This window comes from Electrona antarctica (genome assembly GCF_951216825.1).
Source record: "Electrona antarctica genome assembly, chromosome: 12".
NCBI classification, from domain to species: domain Eukaryota; kingdom Metazoa; phylum Chordata; class Actinopteri; order Myctophiformes; family Myctophidae; genus Electrona; species Electrona antarctica.
The window spans coordinates 50538362-50560474 of NC_136793.1; the positions used below are offsets into that span (position 1 = coordinate 50538362).

General features: G+C 42.0%; 1 protein-coding gene across 1 annotated transcript; it reads left to right on the top strand.

Moving 5' to 3' along the window:
* Positions 1-1782: 1782 nt before the first annotated feature.
* Positions 1783-19299, top strand: rad9b (RAD9 checkpoint clamp component B; the record flags this gene model as incomplete). Its single annotated transcript, XM_079517017.1, has 11 exons — positions 1783-1816; positions 2047-2117; positions 2460-2597; positions 3109-3223; positions 3499-3598; positions 4051-4172; positions 4307-4413; positions 5777-5841; positions 7037-7165; positions 16127-16316; positions 19192-19299. The coding sequence occupies 11 exons, from the start codon at positions 1783-1785 to the stop codon at positions 19297-19299; spliced, it is 1179 nt and encodes a 392-aa protein (XP_079373143.1).
* Between the last annotated feature and the right edge of the window lie 2814 nt (positions 19300-22113).

The following is a 22113-nucleotide window of genomic DNA, read 5'->3' on the forward strand; positions in this document are numbered from 1 at the left end:
GATGATATTGTACACTCAGAGTAAAATTAACTTTGATTTTACAATATACTTTGGGGGTCTCAGAGATATAAATGGCATGTCAAACTGGGGGTCCTTAAAATTAAACGGGTTGAGAATCACTGCTGGAACCGGAAAAAAATCTTCTCTTATGGGGCTCCCTGACATATCTCTTCAAATGGGGGTCCGCAGGCTAATTGGTGTCAATTTGGGGGTCCTTGACATGAAAAGGTTTGGGAACCACTGTTCTAAACTACATCAGGTTTTGTCTCCGTTTCAGCACCCAGCTCTTACAACTGGACAGAAACGATATCTCTACAGTATTGCAAATGTCTACAGCACAGAGCACATGCGGAGGCAAATGAAACAACACTATATTAATGTCCTACACGCGTGTGTTCAATCAGGTGTGCTATTTATTCTTTCACTCATTTAAAAATAAAGGCTCATGGCTGACCTATTGCTCATCTTTGTGTGTGTATTACATCTTCTAGGTCAGAGCGTGAGGAGGTGGAAGACTGCTTGGAGATCATCATGAAAGCCTGATGTCTAAAAAGGATGCTGAGAATGATTTGGGATGTAGGACGAGGCCACAGGGCCAGAGACTGAAAAGTAACACTAGGCCGTCCAAAGTCATCCTTCCAAAAATCCCCAATTAGTGGTTTGGACACCCAGAAACTGGAACCTGGGGGGGAGGTCTGCCACGTCCGTCCATATGAAATTTGTTTACGTACCGTATACTACATATTACTTATTGGTATAGCTTTATATATATTTATAGCAGATTCTCCTACCTTTTCATGTCAAGGACCCCAAATTGATACATATTTGGCGGCAGACCCCCATCAGAAAATATTTTGTGCCAGGGGCCCCCCATAGAGAAGATCTGTGTGAAAATGTTCAAACGACAAAATATAGCAGATCTACAAGCCCACATGTGTCACAATCAGGTCGCAATACAATTACACTGTTTTTAATATGTGCAACACATCAGTAAGTTTGTAGATTGGCTATTTTTAATAGCCAATAAAGTCGCCTATAAAACAGTTTAAGTGGTTAAACTGATTTTGTTGTTGTCAACTAATTTAGTTTGCGTCCCCCTGGAATCATGGACCCCTGGGGGTCCCCGGACCCCACTTTGAGGATGTGGCGATGCAATAGATTGATATTATCCATGCTATTCAGTATTAGAATAAAGGTTTAAGTTGGAAACGTTTTAATTAATACTATTAGTACTTTTACCTAAACAATTACAATTGATCCTGTTCTTTGTTCGCACTGAAAGATTTTAAATAAAGTAAAAACAAAAGGGAAATTTCCTCAGCAGTTTTTGTAATGAGTTCCAATACTTCGTAGGGACGGATGATAACTCTATGATTGGCTGGCTAGTTTGTTACCAGGCAACCGAACCGCTGGTTGAAATCAGACTCATCCATAGACATGCGTATGGTTGTGATATCGAGATGATATGTTTATGATAATAATGGTTAATTAATGCCATATATGAGCTAAAACCTTGGATACAGCTGAAGATATAGGCCTATACCTACATATCACAAGGCTAAAAACTAGAATTTCCTCAAACAATTAACTAGGGATAGGATACTAGGATAACGCAGATAAAGTTGGGTTAACCAAACCACCCGAAGTCGAAGAGAGAAGGTGTTCGCGCTCCCGTCCCTCCCGGCTATGGGACGTATTGTAAACTCGACCTGTGCACCTGCCCAGTGAAGACGTCTGCCCCAACTAAAGTCACACGGTCTTTGTCATCGACAAACGACAACAATGAAGTGTGTCATTGAAGGAAACTGTGTCAAAGGTATATTATATTATGTAGGCCTATCTGAGAAATATTTATGTATTCTTTTTGCTCAAAGTTTAGTTTTTTCAACCACTACAAATAAGCCTAGAGGTTCAAGGTTGGATAGCTAGCTTGCTGCTGTTGTTGGGATTGGGGATATGGGGAGGCTATACTAAAATGATCCTGGAATAGATAAAGATAAAGTATAGCAAAAATAAATACTGACAACTGTGTTTATGCCTTTTCAGCATTTGGAAAAGTTATCCATGCCCTGTCACGAATTGGGGATGAATTATGGTTGGATCCTATGGTGAAAGGAGTGAGTGACAGACAACAATAACATTGATTATTGATTTCAGGTGTATTATTTTGCTGGGAACGCGACTGAACAGATTTTCTGTTGCTCTCTCTGTCTGTCTTCTGTGTAGGCTATATGAAGATTTCTTTTTAGCATAAAAGTGTATATTAAATACAGATATTTAAATGTTCAGATACTTGTGTAATTGTAAACAAGTCTTAGTGAGTTTTCCGGTTTTATCTTCGTAGCAGATTTTGTATTGACCTGTACTTTTGTTGAAATGTACCCATTCTACAAACTGTTAATACAAATTTCAATCAATCAATCTCTCTCTCTCTCATCCCCTTTCCCCTGATCTTGAAGTTGGCAGTGAGGTCTGTGAACTCTGCCAATTCTGCATACGGCTGCTTCCTCTTCTCACCTCTGTTCTTCCAGTACTACAGCGTAGGAACACAACCTACACAAGACTTTGGAATTGTCAAATGCAAGCTAGTCATGAAGGTATATATAAACAACACCGGCAGCATTTGATGAGGGAAGACTAATAATAATACAGCCAATTATTATGGTTCATCAAGGCAAGCTAATGGAGTCAGGATTTCTGAAGAAGTGCAATTCTCAGGCTCAGCCAAAGTAAGAAATCAGAGAACCTATACTAATAGGTCAAGTTAGGGTTAGGGCAACCTGGGTACCCATCGGTAAAACAGTCTGCCTTCTTGAGAGACTATAGGGTTAGTGTCACCTGTTGCTGATTACCAAGAAGCAGGTAACATTTGTACATGTCTTTGGTTTCACGCAGCCGGGGATTGAACCTCAACACTGAGCTGCTGAAGTTAGTATGGTATGAAATCAGTGGTAGTGCTGGTAGGCAACATTAAGATTATTAAAGATGAAATTATGATTATTATACAGACAGACAGAATAATCACTATTATCCCCATTTTACATTATCACATACATCATTTGTGATTGTAATCTAGCCTAAAAGCGGTTTGTTTGTTTGTGCTTTTAGTCAGTGCTGCCTCTTTTCCGGAGCTTGGGTGCCATAGAGCGCAACGTGGAGCGATGTGAGATATCCATCAATCCAGCTGGCAGCAGAGTGGTATTCCAGTTCCATTGCAGGCATGGTAGGGGACACATCACATGTTGTCATTCAAAAGGCATTCTACACTTTTGTTTAATTCAATTATACTTACCCTATATGAAAGTAGGCTTAAAGAATATTGAGAGAAATAGTATTCCACTGAGATGACGAGGTATAACCTCTCAGATGCTGCTCGATCTTTTTTTATGTGTAAATAAAATAGCTAATGTATAGATTTTCTGTATACAAACCAAGTAAAGGAATCTCCAGTAGATGGCAGCAGATAACTGCCATCTGTTGCTTTTATTTTGAACACAGGCATCACCAAAACCTACAACCTAGGTTTCCATGAGAGTGAAGCTCTGCAGGCAGTGTTTGCCTCTCACCTGTGTACCAACGTCCTGAAGGCCCAGGCCAGGTGAGAAGTATAGAAAAGAAAATATCAAGTTTGTTTATTTTAGATCCCTCAGTGACTCCCTTAGCAGTCACTATTCTTCCTATGTAATGGGGTCAAACAGTACAATTCAAATCTTTTACAATCTTAATCTTTTAAGTTTTAAGTTTGAATATAGAAAGCCTGTATCCTAACTATTGTTGGAAAGGCGTGGCATCCTCATTGTACCCGGAGGTTATGCGGGAACGCCTACTGAGTGGCAAACAACTACTTTCCGGCCTTGACAGCCCATACTGTACATCAAAAAAGAAAATAAATACAAAATCTGATTGCATTAAATGACGTTAAACTCACTTTGCCACTCCATTTGCCACTATGCATGTGCAGTTGTGCACCCTCTATAAAACATGTATGCAATCCCTGTACCGTAATGTATGGCACATGATTACATTCATCTTCATTGCTAACCTCTCCAGGCTTCTTGGCGACATGGTGATGCACTTCCCAGTGTCCCAGGAGGAGATCACACTATCCATGACTCCTTTAAGAGTCATTCTGAGAAATTACGAGGAGATTTCTTCACCCTGCAAAGCTAATGGTTTCTGTTTAACTATTAACACAATTGATGTATGTATTATTTCCACAACATTGTGAGAAGCAGTACAGTAAGACGAAAAGCAAATAACACAATGAACAAAGCCTGTATGTGACCGTAGTCTCCTTGGGTTACAGGCCACATGAAGATGATGTACACAGAAATGTCTTTACACCCCAGAGAGTTTGACTACTTCCAGGTCGGAGTGGACTCAGACATAACGTTCTGTCTGAAAGAGTTGAGGGTGAGCAGGTTATATTTGGATGGTCCCCTTTTTTTCCGTCACATGAGCCTGTTGAGCGTGTGTGCAATGTGTGTATGTGAACACATGTGAGTGCCCATGTCTGCAGGCATAGTAATGTGTAACTAAGGAGGCATATTTTTGGTTCTGGAATCAGGAGGAGACTCAAGTGTCCTGAAGACTCTCCGACTCTGTATAGTTTTCCCATGAATCTTCCCCTGCCACTAGTACCTTTTATAGCAATGGTATAATATGTAGGTGAAGCCCTATCTCTGACCTCATCCATTGCGCCAGACTTGGTCACATAGTATTTGCATCCAGGACTGTGGATGCAGGGCATATTGGGGTATTTACTTTGATCTATTTTCCATCATATAAGAAATTTGAATGTATTGACATGATCCTACGAATGTCTGTATCTAAAAAAATAGGGGTGTTCAAATGATAGTCTGCTGTGAAACATCTATTTAAATTAGTTTATTTTATTTTATTTTTTTACAGACTGCAGAATGTCCAATTCAAAAACAAAATACAATTCTGCACAGGCTGTCAAGGACGGCTTGTCTTACGTAATGTTTTGAATACAGTAAAGCAGGCATTGGTGGTCATTTGGAAACTTGGTAACTCGATAAAGTGTCCTTTTCTTAGTCCAACTAATGCCGTAATGAGACTTGACCTGCATCAACAGCGTCAACCCTTTGACCCCAGTGTCTAGTCTATACTGGCGTTCTTCTTATAGGCTACCCACTGTGAGATTTCTCATTAGCCCTGTCTTTAACTGCTTCTCCTACTTGAATGGATTCCTGCTAGCTTGAAGCTGGGTTTTAAAGGGATTAAAGAGCAGTTCAGTCTGGGTGCATACTTAGTTTAGACTAGTCATTGGTTAGACATGGGTTAATCCATTTTGGCCTGACCTCGGGAAAAAAAAATCTTCTAAATGCCCAAGACAAATTTCTCCTCGGAGACAAAGGCTATTGAATTGAATTGAATTGAATTGAATTGAATTGAATTGAATTGAATTGAATTGAATTGAATTGAATTGAATTGAAATCCTCCAGTTTTCTGAAATAAATATATTCACGATTTTTCAAAAATAGCAGGGCGCGCTATGAGCTTGTAGATCTGCTATTTTTCAATAGCTAAACTATAACAGAATATTTAAGGTTAAGGGGTTATGGTTAGGTTTAGGTGTGCTGCCCCGTGGGAGGTTAGGTTTAGGGTAAGGGTTTGAGATAGGTTGTAGTTGTAGGACTAATGACTGGTCTAACCAAATGACTAGTCTAAACTAAGTACTGTCTAAACTAAGTACTGCACCCGTTTAGTCCAGTCCTTATCAGTTTTCAAAAATAAATTCTTTGGTTTGCAGGGGTTGCTCTCCTTTGCAGAGTCACATGGCCTGCCCGTGTCTGTCCACTTTGGGGCTGCAGGAAAGTAAGTCCTACTGGGCCATGATCTCACGTTATCCTAACGGATAACGTGAGTGCTGGTATTTATTCCTTCACAGTGGCGTGCACAGCCATTTAGAGGGGCAGGTGCTCAAGTGAAAAAAGGGCACCTTGTGCAGCGCGTGGAACCGGCCGGTGGCCTTAATAGTGTGAGATTTATAGATTTTAAATAATATATTAGAAGCTTTTTATCAAAAATTGATCAATGTCACCATGGTCCACATACTGTACAATGTACCAAAAAATAAAATAAATAATATATTTTTTTTCCAAAGGGCACATTGCCAAAAGGTGCTCTAGCACCCCCTAGTGTCTATCTGTGCACGCCACTGGCCATGATTATTATTTACTAGAGTGCCTGACCAGATCTCACATTACAGTGATCAAGGAGAGTCTGTGCAGACACCCAAGTAGCCCACATCTCTATACGTGGCATTCATGCATTACTGATACCAGTCCCAGAACTACCATATTATGAATACTGCTAAAGCTATCCTTTTTAGTACTTGGCCTATATGGAGGAAAGTATATTTAATTATGCTATAGAACAAATTGGGTAAATTATTTGTATGCACAATTATTTTCCATAGATATATGTATTTAGTTTTGAGGCAAAAGCATACCAAACATTTAGAATGTGAAGTGACCTTTTTTTTTTTTTTTTTTTTAATCAATAATAATGTCAGTATGGTATCAATACTATCAATAATTTTTTTACTATAGGCCTACCTTCAATATGTACTATAATAATACCAAGCCCCAACAATTACACATGTGCCAAATGCTCAAATGTGTCTGTAAGGCCTCACTCAGACCTTTACTGCATGTTGTGTGTTGTGTAGTGTCATGGCCGTGTAGTGTCATGGCCGCCCCAATGCATTTCCAATGGAAGTCACATGGTTTGTAGTCCACATTTTGGACTACAAGCTGTTGTATGGCTTTCGGCTGTGTTTCGACTGCGCCCCTCCCCCTCATACAACACAAGTGTTGTGTCAGACCATGTGACTCCCATTGGAAATGCATTGGGGCAAGCTGTGTCACACCCTTTGTATACAGCAAGCATACAGCAATCTGTTGTAAAGGTCTGAGTGAGGCCTAAGACACAGCTCTTGTTGTTGCGCTCTCTCTCTCTCTCTCTCTCTCTCTCTCTCTCTCTCTCTCTCTCTTTCTCTCTCTCTCAGGCCTGTGTGCTTCAGTGTGGCGGACGTGGTTCTGGAGGCCAGCGTAGTGTTGGCTACTCTTATGGACCCTGATAGCAGAGGCCCGTCTCAGGCCACAGAGGACAACGCCCAGGGCCCGACTACACTCAGGTAACCAACAGTCCAGAAGGTCCTGGTCCCCCTCAACAGTAACATGTGGCTGATTTGGAGGTGCCCACTTGTGAAGCCCCAAACAAGGACACACGGGGCTTTCATCAGCACCACATTTCAACACCAGGTTTCTATTCAAGCATAAGCTACAACGAAATCAGCAGTTTTCTAACAGGCTGGGTTGGCCAATCCGGGAAGTTCATGCGTGCATCCCCCAACACACACACACACACACACACACGGATTCAGTGCATCTTCCACAGAGATGCAGACGGATACAGATATTTTGGGACTTTCGGTTCTGGACAACAGCTGTTCACGCACTAGGCAAGGCAACAGTGCAATTTAACCCATTTAGGCATGACCTCGAAATTTAAAAGAAATCTTCTAAATCCTCCAGTTTTCTGAAATAAATATTTTCACAATTTTTCAAAAATAGCAGACCTACAAGCTCGTAGCGCGCCACTCGGTGGCGCGCTATGAGCTTGTAGATCTGCTATTTTTCAATAGCTAAAGCATAACATAATGCTAACACCAAAATGGGTTCCCGCTCAGAATGGGTTAAAATGAATACAGATTATAATAGATACAATTAAAATAAGATAAAGTAGCATATGAACAAACCTTTGATTAAAAAAAACACAGCTCATTTAAAGCCCAGGCAATAAAAACTTAACTTAAAAAAAAAACTTAAAAAGAAAAAATGCACACGCACACATACACATACACACACACACTAAAACACTTAACTTAAAAAAACTTAACTTAAAAAAAGAAATCTTAAAAAAGAAATCTTAAATAAAAATACTTTAAAAAATAAATAATAAAAAAAGAGAACTTAAAAAATTACGTAATTTATTCTAATTGTTGTTATTGCAATTTACGAGCTGCGTGCGCTTCCCGCGTCCGCGCGTCTTACTTGTGTAGATACCATGTTGTCGCCTTGCACAAAAAAATAATTCCACACTGTGTAAACCTGTGATGTGACCAAAAAAAAGATGATTCTGATTCCTTCCGGGCTTCCGGCCCGTTTGGCCATTCGTGTTGGTTCATTTAGCTTCCTGAGTGAGTGAGTGGGCGTAGTGTTACAGCATCTCTCAGCCTTGCATCTGTAACGGAGCTATATATGGGGCAAGCGGGGGCTATATGAGGGGGGTTGGATCCCTGGCGGTTTGACAACCCATAATCCCGTCATCTCCACCCACGCATCGCAGCCCTGGTTCATGGGTTCCGCTGATGTCACGGTGCAGCGCTGTCTGTCAGCTCAGCTCTCTCCTGACCTCGTCCGTATCCTCTCTAAGTATCTCTGCTATGCTCCAGGCTGGGAGTTTTCAGAATTAGGCCTCACTCAGACCTTTACTGCATTGCTGTATGCTTGTTGGATGAATGTTGTGTAGTGTCATGGCCGCCCCAATGCATTTCCAATGGGAGTCACATGGTTTGACACATCATTTGTGTTGTATGAGGGGGAGGGGCGCAGTCGAAACACAGCCGAAAGCCATACAACAGCTTGTAGTCCAAAATGTGGACTACAAACCATGTGACTTCCATTGGAAATGCATTTGGGTGGCCATGACACTACACAACATTCATCCAACAAGCATACAGCAATGCAGTAAAGGTCTGAGTGAGGCCTTAGTCCCAGACAGATTGTTGCACATCTGGGTCATTCATAGATCTTACTTTGCTGTAAAGTGCTGCTGGGCGACTACGGAGAACGACAGTGACCTGCTGAGCAGGCAGTATATCTGCTCTTGTGAAGGGCTGCACAAATAATTGGCTGTATATTGTAGCCGTAATATTGGCCACCTCATTTCCATATCGCTGGAGGATGCAATTTATAGAGGTTGACAGATGTGTTGCAGACTACTGCCTCCAGAATAGATCAAGGTATTTTAGTGCTATGCAGAATCCTCCTTGGCCTACAAATCAAGTGGTGCAGATGGAATCTCTCATCTTAGTAAAATGTGACCACATCCTGGGCATTTGGTACAATTTAGGCATTTGGCAGACGCTCTTAATCCAGAGTGATTTACATTAAACCCATTTACCTCTAGCATTAATTAATCCCTCGATCGCGTACTGCCAGGGTTTTATCGCGCGTAACACTTACTTTGAAGAGCCAAATATCCGTAATAGCATGTTCCTGTGACAAACTGCTGTGTGTGTGTGGTGTCTTCACCGGTTGTTGTTCTCTCGGTCGATGGTGGATCAAGCCGACCGCGAGTATCACAGCGCCTGCTACAGGCCGTTGAAAACGCTTGTCTGGCCCAGAAACTGCCCCTCAATGTCGTTTCTGAGATACGGGGCTTTCGATGCAGGGCTTAGAATGGAAGTGGATGCGCGCGCATCTTCAAAATGGCCGCGGCCATTGTGTGTTTTGTGTCCCAGAGTATTGTTTGCGGTAGCAACATCAGCTAGCCATCGAAACCGATCAAAAAGCGATTAAACAATTCGAACACGAGAAATTCACGTTTGGCGGAGCAGTTAGAAAGAGTAGGTTCTCGTGTTCCATGTGTTCGGCAGGCAGCCGGTTAAGCAAGAACAAAAAGCATGGCAATACATCACATACATAAAAAGTAGTTATCATTAATCATACGTAAGCTAAGAACGTAACATGTATAAAGGAACTATGCATGTATACGTTATAGTATCTAAGTCTACTTAGATAGCATCTACTTAAGTCACTTATAGTACAAGCATCAAAATGTTATCTTGATCTTTGTATATTTCATACATGTTACTTTATGTAGGGTATCATTTGATGTTCATGATGCTGTTTTCTTCGTAAGAAATAGGCCGTGTCCACACATTTGTGAAGGCAGTTACGGGCAAACATGCTGAAACTTTGGAAGCCAATAGTAGATAGTACTTGATATTTGCATGGATACTGACCACAGACTCACAGATCCTGACCACTCAAGTTAGTAGTAGGCTGCATTCAGTGTCCAGTCTGATATCAAGCTATCTTGATGTGTCACTCACCTGATTTCACTCGGAGCCAAAAATCCAAAGTATCCTTGTCTGAGGAAGAGGAAGATCAATGTCTAGACATTTAGGGCTCCATTTTCGTCACCGCTAAAGCCCTTATCCCTAAACTTCTTTGCCTTTTTTACTATTTTGAAAAACATTTTTTAATAGTTCAACTAGCCAATCTACATTGACACGTTGTGAGCTTGTAGACTGGCCATTTTAACTATTCAAAAATGTTTTGCAAAATAATAAAAAAAAAAAAGGCAAAGAAGTTTAGGGGAAAGGGGTTTAGCGGTGACGAAAATGGATCCCTTAAAGTCTACGTGATAAGGAAAATCCACTGACGTTGATGTTCCATTTCAGGCCAGACAGGCTGAACCTTTTGTTGGCTTAATTATTAACATGATTTTATGATTTAAAAAAAAAAAGCTGATGTTTCAGACGTTTTCACGTCTGAAACAATATCATCTCGCTATCTGCTGTTTGTTTCAGGAAAATCTCATTCTACAGATACCATTCTAGCAGATCATATTAGGAAGGAAGTAGATATGAGAAAGTATTGTGGTAGGGTTGTGTTGGATCTTCAAAAGGCTTGAACCGTAACGCCTTTGAAAATATCCGTTTGAGCAAACGTACGGCCCTGACTGTAACTGCCCCCTGGGCTTGGTTAATGGACATTAATGATGAGACAGTAGAGTTTCCAAACTGATGATGATGATGCTCTTTATTTTGGTGAAGCACCAAAATGCACCGTAAAAACTGCAGAAATATGACAAAATATAATCAACATTAAAGTCAAAATACAGTCATTAAACATACAGTTTAGCCAAAATAATCTTCAAACTTGACAATAAACACAATGGTATATTTCTTAATCATCATAAGCCAACTTAAGCTATAAAATGACAGACATGAATTAACTCTTGTAAATATCCCTTAGGAAGACACGTGTTGCATTCATTGTGGTGTGGCATTTAAGTCTTTACATTTGAGCAATAAAAAACGATCTTTTTAACTATACTTAATATGAACACACACTCTTGGCACTATGAAATCTTTATCTTACAAACCTCATTCCGCCTTCCAAGGGGTGTTAAACATGAAATATAAACGTTATTATAGCTGACAAGAGTTCGTTCTGAACTGCATGCGCTGCCGCCATCTTGTCTTTCGATGAACTTTCAACTCTAACGTCACCTTGTATACCTGAATGCCCAGAAAGGGCATGGGCCAACTCTGCCACCTAGTGGACAGTTTTAAACCACACATAACCCAGAGCTGCTCAGAATGTAGTCATTTACACTCCCACCAAATCCTGCTATGATGAAATACAGTTATGAATCATACAGGAATTCTAGATCAACAATTGACCACTCTTTTCTTAGACCTGCAAAAATGTGTAGCACAATACAAAAGTCATTTAAACCTCTCCCCTTTCAGTGTATCAAAGATATGTAACGAGCGTCTCTATCACTCTCAAGGAGGTTGAGTGTTGTCATAGTCATGTGGATTGTAGCATTTACGTATTGCAACTTCTCTGAATTTCTTCCACTCCTCCCACCGTAGCTTCAAGTTGTCCAACTGTGGTCCGTCCTGACGAGTTGAAGGTTGTTTTCTCCTGTCGACATTGAAGGTGAAAGTGTCCTCTTCGAAAGACCGCTGAAGGCCAACTGCATGCTCCGTTAGAATGGCACCCTGTTTGAGCTTCCGACGTTCAGTGGCTGTAGCTCTTTCGGAGGGGTCTACGTAGTCCTTCCAGTTGAATTTGTGCAGATGTGGGCTCTCTCTTTTACACAAATCCTGTGCTTCGATGATTAGTCTATTGGCTTCTTCAAAAGCTGAGACACTGGTTAGCTCTTTCTGTCGAATGTAGTCACTGGGGAATTGTATGAAGCGAACATCATCCTGTGACTCATACTTGCCTTTGTTGATCCTTTCGATGAGGTCTGACTCCAGGGTTTTCAGGACGTCAGTCGTTGATGGGGACGGCATTTCCTTTACGGCAACTCGGTGCACAATACTCTGGGTTCCCTGTCGCTCTGGATGACGATTCGATGTGCCTATTATGCTCCAGCCAAGCTCCGTTCGTTGTGCAAAGGGTTCGTTTTTGCTTCCTGTGACAACTTCAATAGGAGCTAGCGCTGCTGGACAGTCACAGCCGATTAACAGTCCCACCTCACAGTCTTGAAGTGCTGGCAGCTTGTCTGCCAGGTGTTTGAGGTGAGGCCACTGTAGTGCTGTTTTCCAGGTTGGGATGTAAGACTTGTCCACTGGGATGAAGCTACGAGTGTAGGCTTGTGGTACGCTGACGTTGTTTCCAGTTTTCATTGCTCGAACTTGTAGACCGCTGACACTCTTACTCATTATGACTGTGTCAACAGCTGTCATTGTACTGAGTCTCAGCTTCGCTGGTTGACCTTCCACATTCAGCTTGTCAATCAGATCTTCAAGGATGAATGTTGAATCACTCTGTGTGTCGAGCAGTGCATAAGTAAGGACCTCTTTATGTGGCTCTTGCGTTGATGACACGAATACTGGGACGATGTTTGAGGTGGTACTGGCAGGACCAAATCTTGTCGTTGTATGCGATACTACCTTGTGGATTTCTTGTCTTTGATCGTTCGTCGTAGCTGAGTCACTCTTTGTTGCTTCTATTGGCCTTTGTGTTCTCTCTTCGTGGAGACATGTTGGATGGCGACGGCTGCAGGTGTTACAGGTGTGTCGCCCTTTACATTCTATACTTTTGTGTCCTGACCTCAAGCATCCAAAGCAGAGATTGTTTTGATGGATGTATGCCTTTTTATCTCCAATGGTTTTTGATGCAAAAGTGGGGCACCTCACAATGCTGTGTGTTTCTTCCTTGCAGACAGAGCATGGTGGTTTCGCTTTACTGGATGAATCTTCTGTCTCTGGGGTGTCATCCTCCTCTTCCATGTTTGTGTAGAATGCTCTGGCTCTCTTGGGAAACTTCTCTTCTGTAGTTTTGGAGCTAAATAGTAATGGGGAAGCAATGGGGTTGCAGGCTATCCGGGCCTCTTTGTTCAGGAACGCTGTGAAACTTGCTAGACTTGGATAATTTCCAGACAAGTCCAGTTCATCTACTACGATTCTGCTCCACCTTCGTACGATCCACTCGGGGAGTTTATTGAGCAGTTTGTGATTTTCTTCACAGTCGTTTAGAATAGCCAGACCTCTGACGTGGGGCATTGCCTCTGTGCATCCTTTTAAGAAGTCAACAAACTCTCTAAGTGCAAAGGGGTCGTTTGCGTTGATCTTAGGCCATCTCATGAGCTTATCTCTAAAGGCCTTCTGTATGATGAAAGGATTCCCATACCTCTCTTGCAGGACTGTCCATGCTCCTCTGTATGCATCCTCTGAGTCCCTGTAGAAGAATCCCTCCACAGCCTTGCGTGCTTCTCCATTAAGATACATTTTCAGATAGAACATCTTCTCACTTGGTGGGAGGGGCTTTCGATCGATCAGGGCAATGAATGTCATTTTCCAGTCAAGAAACTTCATGGGGTCACCGCTGAATGTTGTTGGTTCTGGTGCAGGCAGTCGGTTCATACTTAATGAGCTTGCGATTGCTTGGGCTAGACTGACAGCCTCTTGGTTGGCTGACACCCCAGGAGATGCTTGGTGAGCAGTGTTTGTTTCTGGGTTATTCTCTTCTTCGTAATCGCTTCCAGAACTGTTGTAGGCCCTCACACGGGCTGCTGCTACCTTGACTCCTGTTTCTGCCTTTAACTGCTGTAGCTTTGTCCTCTCCTTCTCCAGCTTCATTCGAAACTCCGCCTCCTTCTGCTTCATTGCTGCCAACATTCTAGCCTCTTCACTCTCTAGTGTGTGGAGATGTTCTTGTTGAGCCTGGATTTCTTTCATGGCCTTTGCTTCTTCCATCTTAGCTGCAAGTTCTGCTTCTGCATCTTCTCTTTTGTTCGAGTTATTTGAGTTATTAGATTTTTCTGAAATGGTTTCAGTCTTTGTGTGACCGAAGACAGACCCATACTCATCCTTATTTAGTCTAATTCTCACTCTGTCCTTTTCCAGTCGGTCATTAAATTCTTCTTTAACAGTCTCTCTTCGTAGACACACAAGATCATTAATCTCGCTCGTCAGAGTGACACATGCTTCCATCCTCTTGAGGATCTCTTGTGTTGGGGTCTGGTTCTGTATAATTGACTGATAGTCAAGGCAGACATCATCCCGACTTGACTGGATGTCTTGGTTCAATTTATCAAGGTCGTCTACAGTGCAAAAGGCTTTTAATTGAATCCTATTTTCCCGTGCAATCTTCTTCCATGTGTCATAAGCCTTGTTAAATGATTTCTCTTTTTTCTTCGTATCCTTGTCATGCATTTCTCTTCCTTTCTCTGTGAATGTTCTTTGTCTTGTACTTCTGCTCTTGTCCTCCTCTTGTGTCTCTACTGTGTTGCTTACTTGTTCTCCGTTGTCTGACATCTTGTTCACTTGGTGCTCTGAAGAGGACTCACAGGAAGGGAAGGGTCACACAGAATGGATGTCTCTGGTCGTCGTGTCGATGATAACTCGCTGGTCTCATATCCAGCAGTGAGTTTTTACTGTAACTGCCCCCTGGGCTTGGTTAATGGACATTAATGATGAGACAGTAGAGTTTCCAAACTGATGATGATGATGCTCTTTATTTTGGTGAAGCACCAAAATGCACCGTAAAAACTGCAGAAATATGACAAAATATAATCAACATTAAAGTCAAAATACAGTCATTAAACATACAGTTTAGCCAAAATAATCTTCAAACTTGACAATAAACACAATGGTATATTTCTTAATCATCATAAGCCAACTTAAGCTATAAAATGACAGACATGAATTAACTCTTGTAAATATCCCTTAGGAAGACACGTGTTGCATTCATTGTGGTGTGGCATTTAAGTCTTTACATTTGAGCAATAAAAAACGATCTTTTTAACTATACTTAATATGAACACACACTCTTGGCACTATGAAATCTTTATCTTACAAACCTCATTCCGCCTTCCAAGGGGTGTTAAACATGAAATATAAACGTTATTATAGCTGACAAGAGTTCGTTCTGAACTGCATGCGCTGCCGCCATCTTGTCTTTCGATGAACTTTCAACTCTAACGTCACCTTGTATACCTGAATGCCCAGAAAGGGCATGGGCCAACTCTGCCACCTAGTGGACAGTTTTAAACCACACATAACCCAGAGCTGCTCAGAATGTAGTCATTTACACTGACTGCGTTAACGGTGCATCTTTACAGTGGGTTGGGTCTTATCTGGGGGCCAGAGAACAAGTGGTAAATGTCAATTGCTAAGAAATAAAAAGTCTGCACACCTTTTTCTGCTCCCGGAAATATATTTATTGAAAGTGGTAAAGTTTCGGGCCGAAGCCCTTAATTCCTCCTCAGACCTTCGCTCAAAAATAAACGTCAACCTCACCTCAGCCACTAAAAGGTGGCGTCCCTCAGGGGGAGCATTTTAGGTCCTCTCTTCTTATCGTGTTAATGGCATGACGTCGGCCTGGGGTTTTAACCCGTTGCTTTCGAATTATGATTCAGCTCTCCGAGTCTCTCATTACTTTCTGCTGAGAGGTGGTAAATATAAGAAAACATACTTTCTCTTCTCAGCATCTAGTAACTACAGTAGTTAATAGAACCCTCCCCTCTCTGTCTCTCACGCACATCAATCTGAGAACCCACCGTCAGAAAGGAAAGGAAAAACAGCGCCCTCTTTTCCTTTGCTTTAGACGGAGTCAAAAGTCTGTCTACACGGAAGCAAAGATTTGAGTTTAAAACGTTTGCTCTGAAAGAATATATATTCAAAGGTTTGCACCACATTTTCCCGATTTTTCAAAAATAGCAGATCTACAAGCTATGAGCTTGTAGATCTGCTATTTTTCAATAGCTAAATCATAACATAATGCTTAAAACACCAAAAGGGGGTTCCCGTTCAGAATGGGTTAATTGGCTTTACTGTTCTCAGGTGTGGAGATGCTGTGGAGACAGAACCTGAGCCTTCTTCCCTCCAGGACGTCCATCCCGTCGTGGCTGACTTGGTCACGTCCAGCCATGGAAGCCAACCGCCCAACCAACCCGCATCTCTTTCCAGACAGCGCCGCACGACAAAGGAGAGATGCCAAACACCCGGCTTAGCTCCCTGCACCTCTTCTAAGGTAAGAAAGGTCTCCCATGGTGTTACTTGTGAGTTTCAGTTCGAGCAGCGCGCTGTTTCACGACCCGTGAGTCCCATGGGGACCACCAGTGGTCCTTGAGAGGGGGGTCCCAGGTGGCCCCCGGTTAAACCTAAATGATGGAGAGAGCGGTAACCAAATGGATCATGCATAAAATGAAACCAACTAGAAGTCAAAAGTCAAAGTCATACGATTTGTCACACACGTGAAATTTGTTCTCCGCATTTAACCCATCTCTTGGAGCAGTGAGCCGCAGCCGTGCCGCGCTCGGGAATCATTTGATTAGTAGATTTGACCCCCCAATCCAATCCTTTGATGCTGAGTGCCAAGCAGGGAGGCATTGGGTCCCATTTTTACAGTCTTTGGTATGACCCGGCCGGGGATCGAACCCCGACCTCCCAGTTTCAGGGCGGACACTCTAACCACAAGGCCACTGTCTGGTTGTCTCTAGTCTACACGATTAGAGAATTTTCATTGATATGTTATGCCTGTTATCTCTCCTATATGGATTGTAACCAACATCGATACAGCATGGAATTGGGGCGTCTGTGGCTCAGGAGGTAGAGCAGGTCGTCCAATGATCCATGGGTCGGCGGTTCGAATCCCGGCTCCTCCTGTCTACATGTCGAAGTGTCCTTGGGCAAGACACTGAACCCCAAATTGCTCCTGATGTGCTGGTTGGTACCTTGCATGGCTTCCTCCGCAATCGGTGTATGAATGTGTGAATGTAATGCACAATCTATGTAAAGCGCCTTGGATAAAGGCGCTATATAAATGCACCATTTACCATTTACCAATTGTGGACAACATCTCATTCAACGACAACAACATATTCTAAGACAAGTTGTGGGTCTGAGACGGCTAAATGTCATCCCCAATGGTGGTCTGTGGCTTAAATGCACAATAAATAATGGACCTTGACATGACAAAGGGTTGAAAACCACTGTTCTAGACTAGAGTATTTGCATGGCTTGTGGGGTTGAGTGCCAAAAGTACCAATAAAGACTGCTTTCAGACTTTCAACTGGAAGCGGGCCCAGATCGCCATAATGCCTCACCGTATGAGGTGCGACGATAATGAAAGGACGAGCACGGTGAAAGGGAAAAAGCCATGCCTCAGATGTCCGGGACGGTCTTCCCTTTGATGCAAGACCTTAGTTTTCTTCGAGTTGAACAGTAGTTGGACCACACGACCTGCTGTACGCCTCTTAGAGTTGAACAGTATAGTATAGTTGGACCACACAACCGGCTATATGCCTCTTAGAGTTGAACAGTATAGTATAGTTGGACCACACAACGGGCTATATGCCTCTTAGAGTTGAACAGTATAGTATAGTTGGACCACACAACCGGCTATATGCCTCTTAGAGTTGAACACTATAGTATAGTTGGACCACACAACCGGCTATATACCTCTTAGAGTTGAACAGTATAGTATAGTTGGACCACACAACCGGCTATATGCCTCTTAGAGTTGAACACTATAGTATAGTTGGACCACACAACCGGCTATATGCCTCTTAGAGTTGAACAGTATAGTATAGTTGGACCACACAACCGGCTATATACCTCTTAGAGTTGAACAGTATAGTATAGTTGGACCACACAACCGGCTATATACCTCTTAGAGTTGAACAGTATAGTATAGTTGGACCACACAACCGGCTATATACCTCTTAGAGTTGAACAGTATAGTATAGTTGGACCACACAACCGGCTATATGCCTCTTAGAGTTGAACACTATAGTATAGTTGGATCTACAAGCTCACAACGCGTCGCAGCGCGACGCGTTGAGAGCTTGTAGATCAGCTATTTTTGGGGAGCAACCCAGCACTCTTTTGCTAGTGGAGATGCGGTGTAATGACATGGATTTCTAAACAAATTTGTTCAACGCAAAATGCTGTGTTCAAGTTCAGGAGACTTCGTAAAAATAGCCTGAATGCTGCCTTTCCGGCATGGCATGGAAAAGGAGTGGCATTTGCATTTCTTTCACCATTAGGAAATGCTGCATTCGTGGTCTGGAAAGGGCAGTTGTTTTACAGACGGGTAAAAGAGCAGGGGATGAAGCTCCCTTTGATGTCTATGTACTGTATGTATGCATGTCCCTGCTTGTCAGTGTGTTAAACTGTTAACGTTCTGGTGCAAATGTTTTCCCCACTTTAGCACGAAGTACCATCCATCATGTTGATAGGTTTCGCTCCAATTACTTTAAATCCCTACAAGAGGTTAATATAGCTTCTTGCCACGTAGCATTACATAGCTGCCTTTCACAAGAATGCACTTCCATCTTGAATCTCACGTAAACACATTTCAATTCCTTTAAAGATGGCGAACAAAGATTTTTGTATTTTTCCAGTTTTTCATGTGTCTATGAGGTGACAGTACTTCATTAGACACCCTGGAGTTTTTATGTGCAATGGTTTATTAACTTTGTATTTAGGGTTTCTTCCTGGCAGCTGAACCCTTGACAGTCAAACGGGCCAATGAAATAAACAGTAATATAGTGACATCACACTATCAGCCCCTCCTCTAACCCCTCCCCCTTTATCATACAACTACAGCTATGAGTGCGGCTTCAGTTCAGGTGGATCACCGCCCATCACCACCCACCAGGCAAACCAGGCATACTTAATGAACTGGTCCACATAAAAGCATGATTTTAACAAATACTGTACACTTTTTGGAAAAAGTTATTCCTCCTTATATTATAATAATACCTGATGATCATGTTTTAGGGTGGGGGAAAATGGTGGCACTCCATCTTTAAAGACCCACTCCACCCAAAAAATCATATCGTACAGTATATAACAATCCATTTAAAACATGTAATTTGCCTTGTGTCCATTTCTTCTCCTAGATATGCTCCCTGCTGTTTGGGGCCTTGGCAGAGGAGCAGGGCCCTGATGGTGGTTCTGTTCTGGCATGGTCCAGTGACATTGAGGAAGATGTGGAGGATGAAGGTTAGAGCCAACTAAACAAACTAGTTATGCGTTTTAATTTGCCATTATTCTACATCAGAAGGTCACTTACTGGGTGTTCCTCGACTGTTACTTAAAGATAGCTGTGACAGCTACTCTATATCTCCTTGTGTTTTATTTATTTATCTGTTTTTATGTAATGTTTTATAAACATACTGTACATACACACACAAACAGAACATCGAAGTGCTTATATAATGCATTTGATGGTTTTCAATGTTCATTCCGCCCCAGTTTTTTCCCTCGAATTGTATTTGATGGAGCAACAATGAAAATAAATACAAAAGAACAGTCAAGGGATATGAGTCATTGGACACACCAAATCAGAAGTAGAATATTTCTAGTCTTGACTAATATCTCTCTAGGGCGCTTTGAGATACCACACCTCTTTGTTGATAGTAACTTGGGAGCATGCCTGACAGACTGCGTGAGATCTGAGGAATGTGTAGCTAAACATACAAATGGCAACCGTGTTCGTTGTTCAGCATTACAGTATCACTCCCTCCCTGCCTTACGTAACAGTACACGAGAGAGAGTGAGAGTACAACTTTGTTTTAATGAGATTACCGCCTCGGAGGCACCCCGGAGTGCATCTCATCTGTTCTAGAGCAGGTCTTTATAATATAATTAATTCTGTCTGTCAGTCAGTGGATGGACAAGGAAGTCAGATGTTGTTGTTGCAGCATTGAACGAAGACTTGTGTGCCTGTCTCTTGAAAATGAACAAATCCAAACCAGGAAGTAAAAATCCTCAATGTGGCTATATAGTGTGAAGTGAAATGAAATAAAAATACACAAAAGGTAATAAATACTATACTCTTTATTTAAATATTTTACAGATTTGAGAACCTTTTTTCTTTTTTTTTTTACAGAACCTGCATCTGAATGTTTGAACTATTATTATTCACCCAAAAATATGTAGACACATCATGCAGCTCTGGCTGTAACAATAACGTTTGTTTTGGGAGGATGTAGGTAGTGTCTCGGTGCGGGAACACTGAGACTACTAGAGCCACCTGACCGGGATAGGTTTGCTTTTGTTAGGCCCGAAAGGGTCGAAATTTAAAATATGTCTTCTAAATCCTGACAGTTTATTCTGATATACCCATGTTTCTATATCAGCGGTGCTCAATATTTCATGTCAAGGACCCCAAACATGATGTGAAATTGGCCACTGACCCCCCCCCCCCCTATTTTCTAAAATAGCAGATCTACAAGCTCGTAGCGTGGCACTCGGTGCCGCGCTATGAGCTTGTAGATCTGCTATTTTTCAATTGCTAAATTACAACGTAATGCTTAAAACACCAAAAGGGGTTCCCGCCCAGAATGGGTTAAAAGGACCACTTCACCACTTTTCAACCTATCTTCATATAATTGGTCCTCACTAATGTTCATGATAAAATACCACATTTTTTCCCCTACTCAGTCTGTGTCTCATGGGAGGGCTGTGTCCACTAGTGACATGACGACATCGATGGGGAATCCAAGCTAATAGAAACAGCAGGCTTTCCATTCCTGAAAAGTTGTAATCCAATAATGGAAGCCATCGTTCTCACGATAATAACTTTCTCTCTCTCTTTTGTTTTAATGTCACTGGTGGACGTGTTTCTCAACTGCCCACAGCCCTCCTATGAGACACAGACAAAAATGGTGGTATTTTATCATGAACATTAGTGAGAAGAACCAATTATATGAAGATAAGTTGAAAAGTGGTGAAGTGGCCCTCTAAGGCTGCTTACATTCTCCTTTATATTCAGTGTCATACAGTTGGGTGCCACCGATATTGTCCCTTATCATTTGAAACATTTAGGCCTGACCTCAACATTTAAAAAAATCCTTCTAAATCCTCCAGTTTTCTGAAATAAATATTTTCACGATTTTTCAAAAATAGCAGACCTACAAGCTCGTAGCGCGCCACTCGGTGGCACGCTATGAGCTTGTAGATCTGCTATTTTTCAATAGCTAAATTATAACAATGTTTAAAACACCAAAAGGGGTTCCCGCCCAAAATGGGTTAACTGTCCTTTTGCGCAGATCACGCAAACCTCAGCAAAAAGAAAAGGACAATATCGATGGCCTCCAACTGTACGCCTTTGGAATCTGCAATGCCATGCCTTGTTCAGTTACCTCTGTGAAAACCAGGGATAAAGTTCCATGCACAGAAAGCTTACAGTAGTTGTCATATTTGAAAAATATGTCATATTGTAGGCAGTACTAGTTTACCTTATTCATCACGGAATAAGGTAAACGTCCCATACCGATTTCAGAGCATGGGTTTCATCGCTAAGCCTAAACTTCAGACTCGGTGCGTAATAGCAGGCCAATTTAAGACAGCAAGGCGTGACTGAAAAAAATTTCTGGGGAAAAAGAAGCTTTGCGCTTAGTTATCTAGAGCAGTGGTTCCCAAAGTGGGGTCCGGGGATCCCTAGGGGTCATTGAGGGAGTTCCAGGGGGTCCCCAGCTAAATTATTAGTTTGGAACCAAATGGACCCTTATGGGTCTGTAACTCAGAGAGTGTACCATTTGTACACTCTCAAGAGTTAAATTAACACTGATTTTACAATATAAATTGCTGGTCCCAGATATAGAAATGTAATTAAATGGGGGCCACCGAGTGGCGCACTATGAACTTGTAGGTCTGCTATTTTTGAAAAATTGTGAAAATGTGACGTTTTTAACTCAAATCTTTGCGTCTGGAGGGAGGTCCCTGGAACAACATTTTCAGATGGGGGTCGGCGGCCATATATATTTTTTTGGGGGGTCCTTGACATGAAAATGTTTGAGAACGACTGACATAGAAAT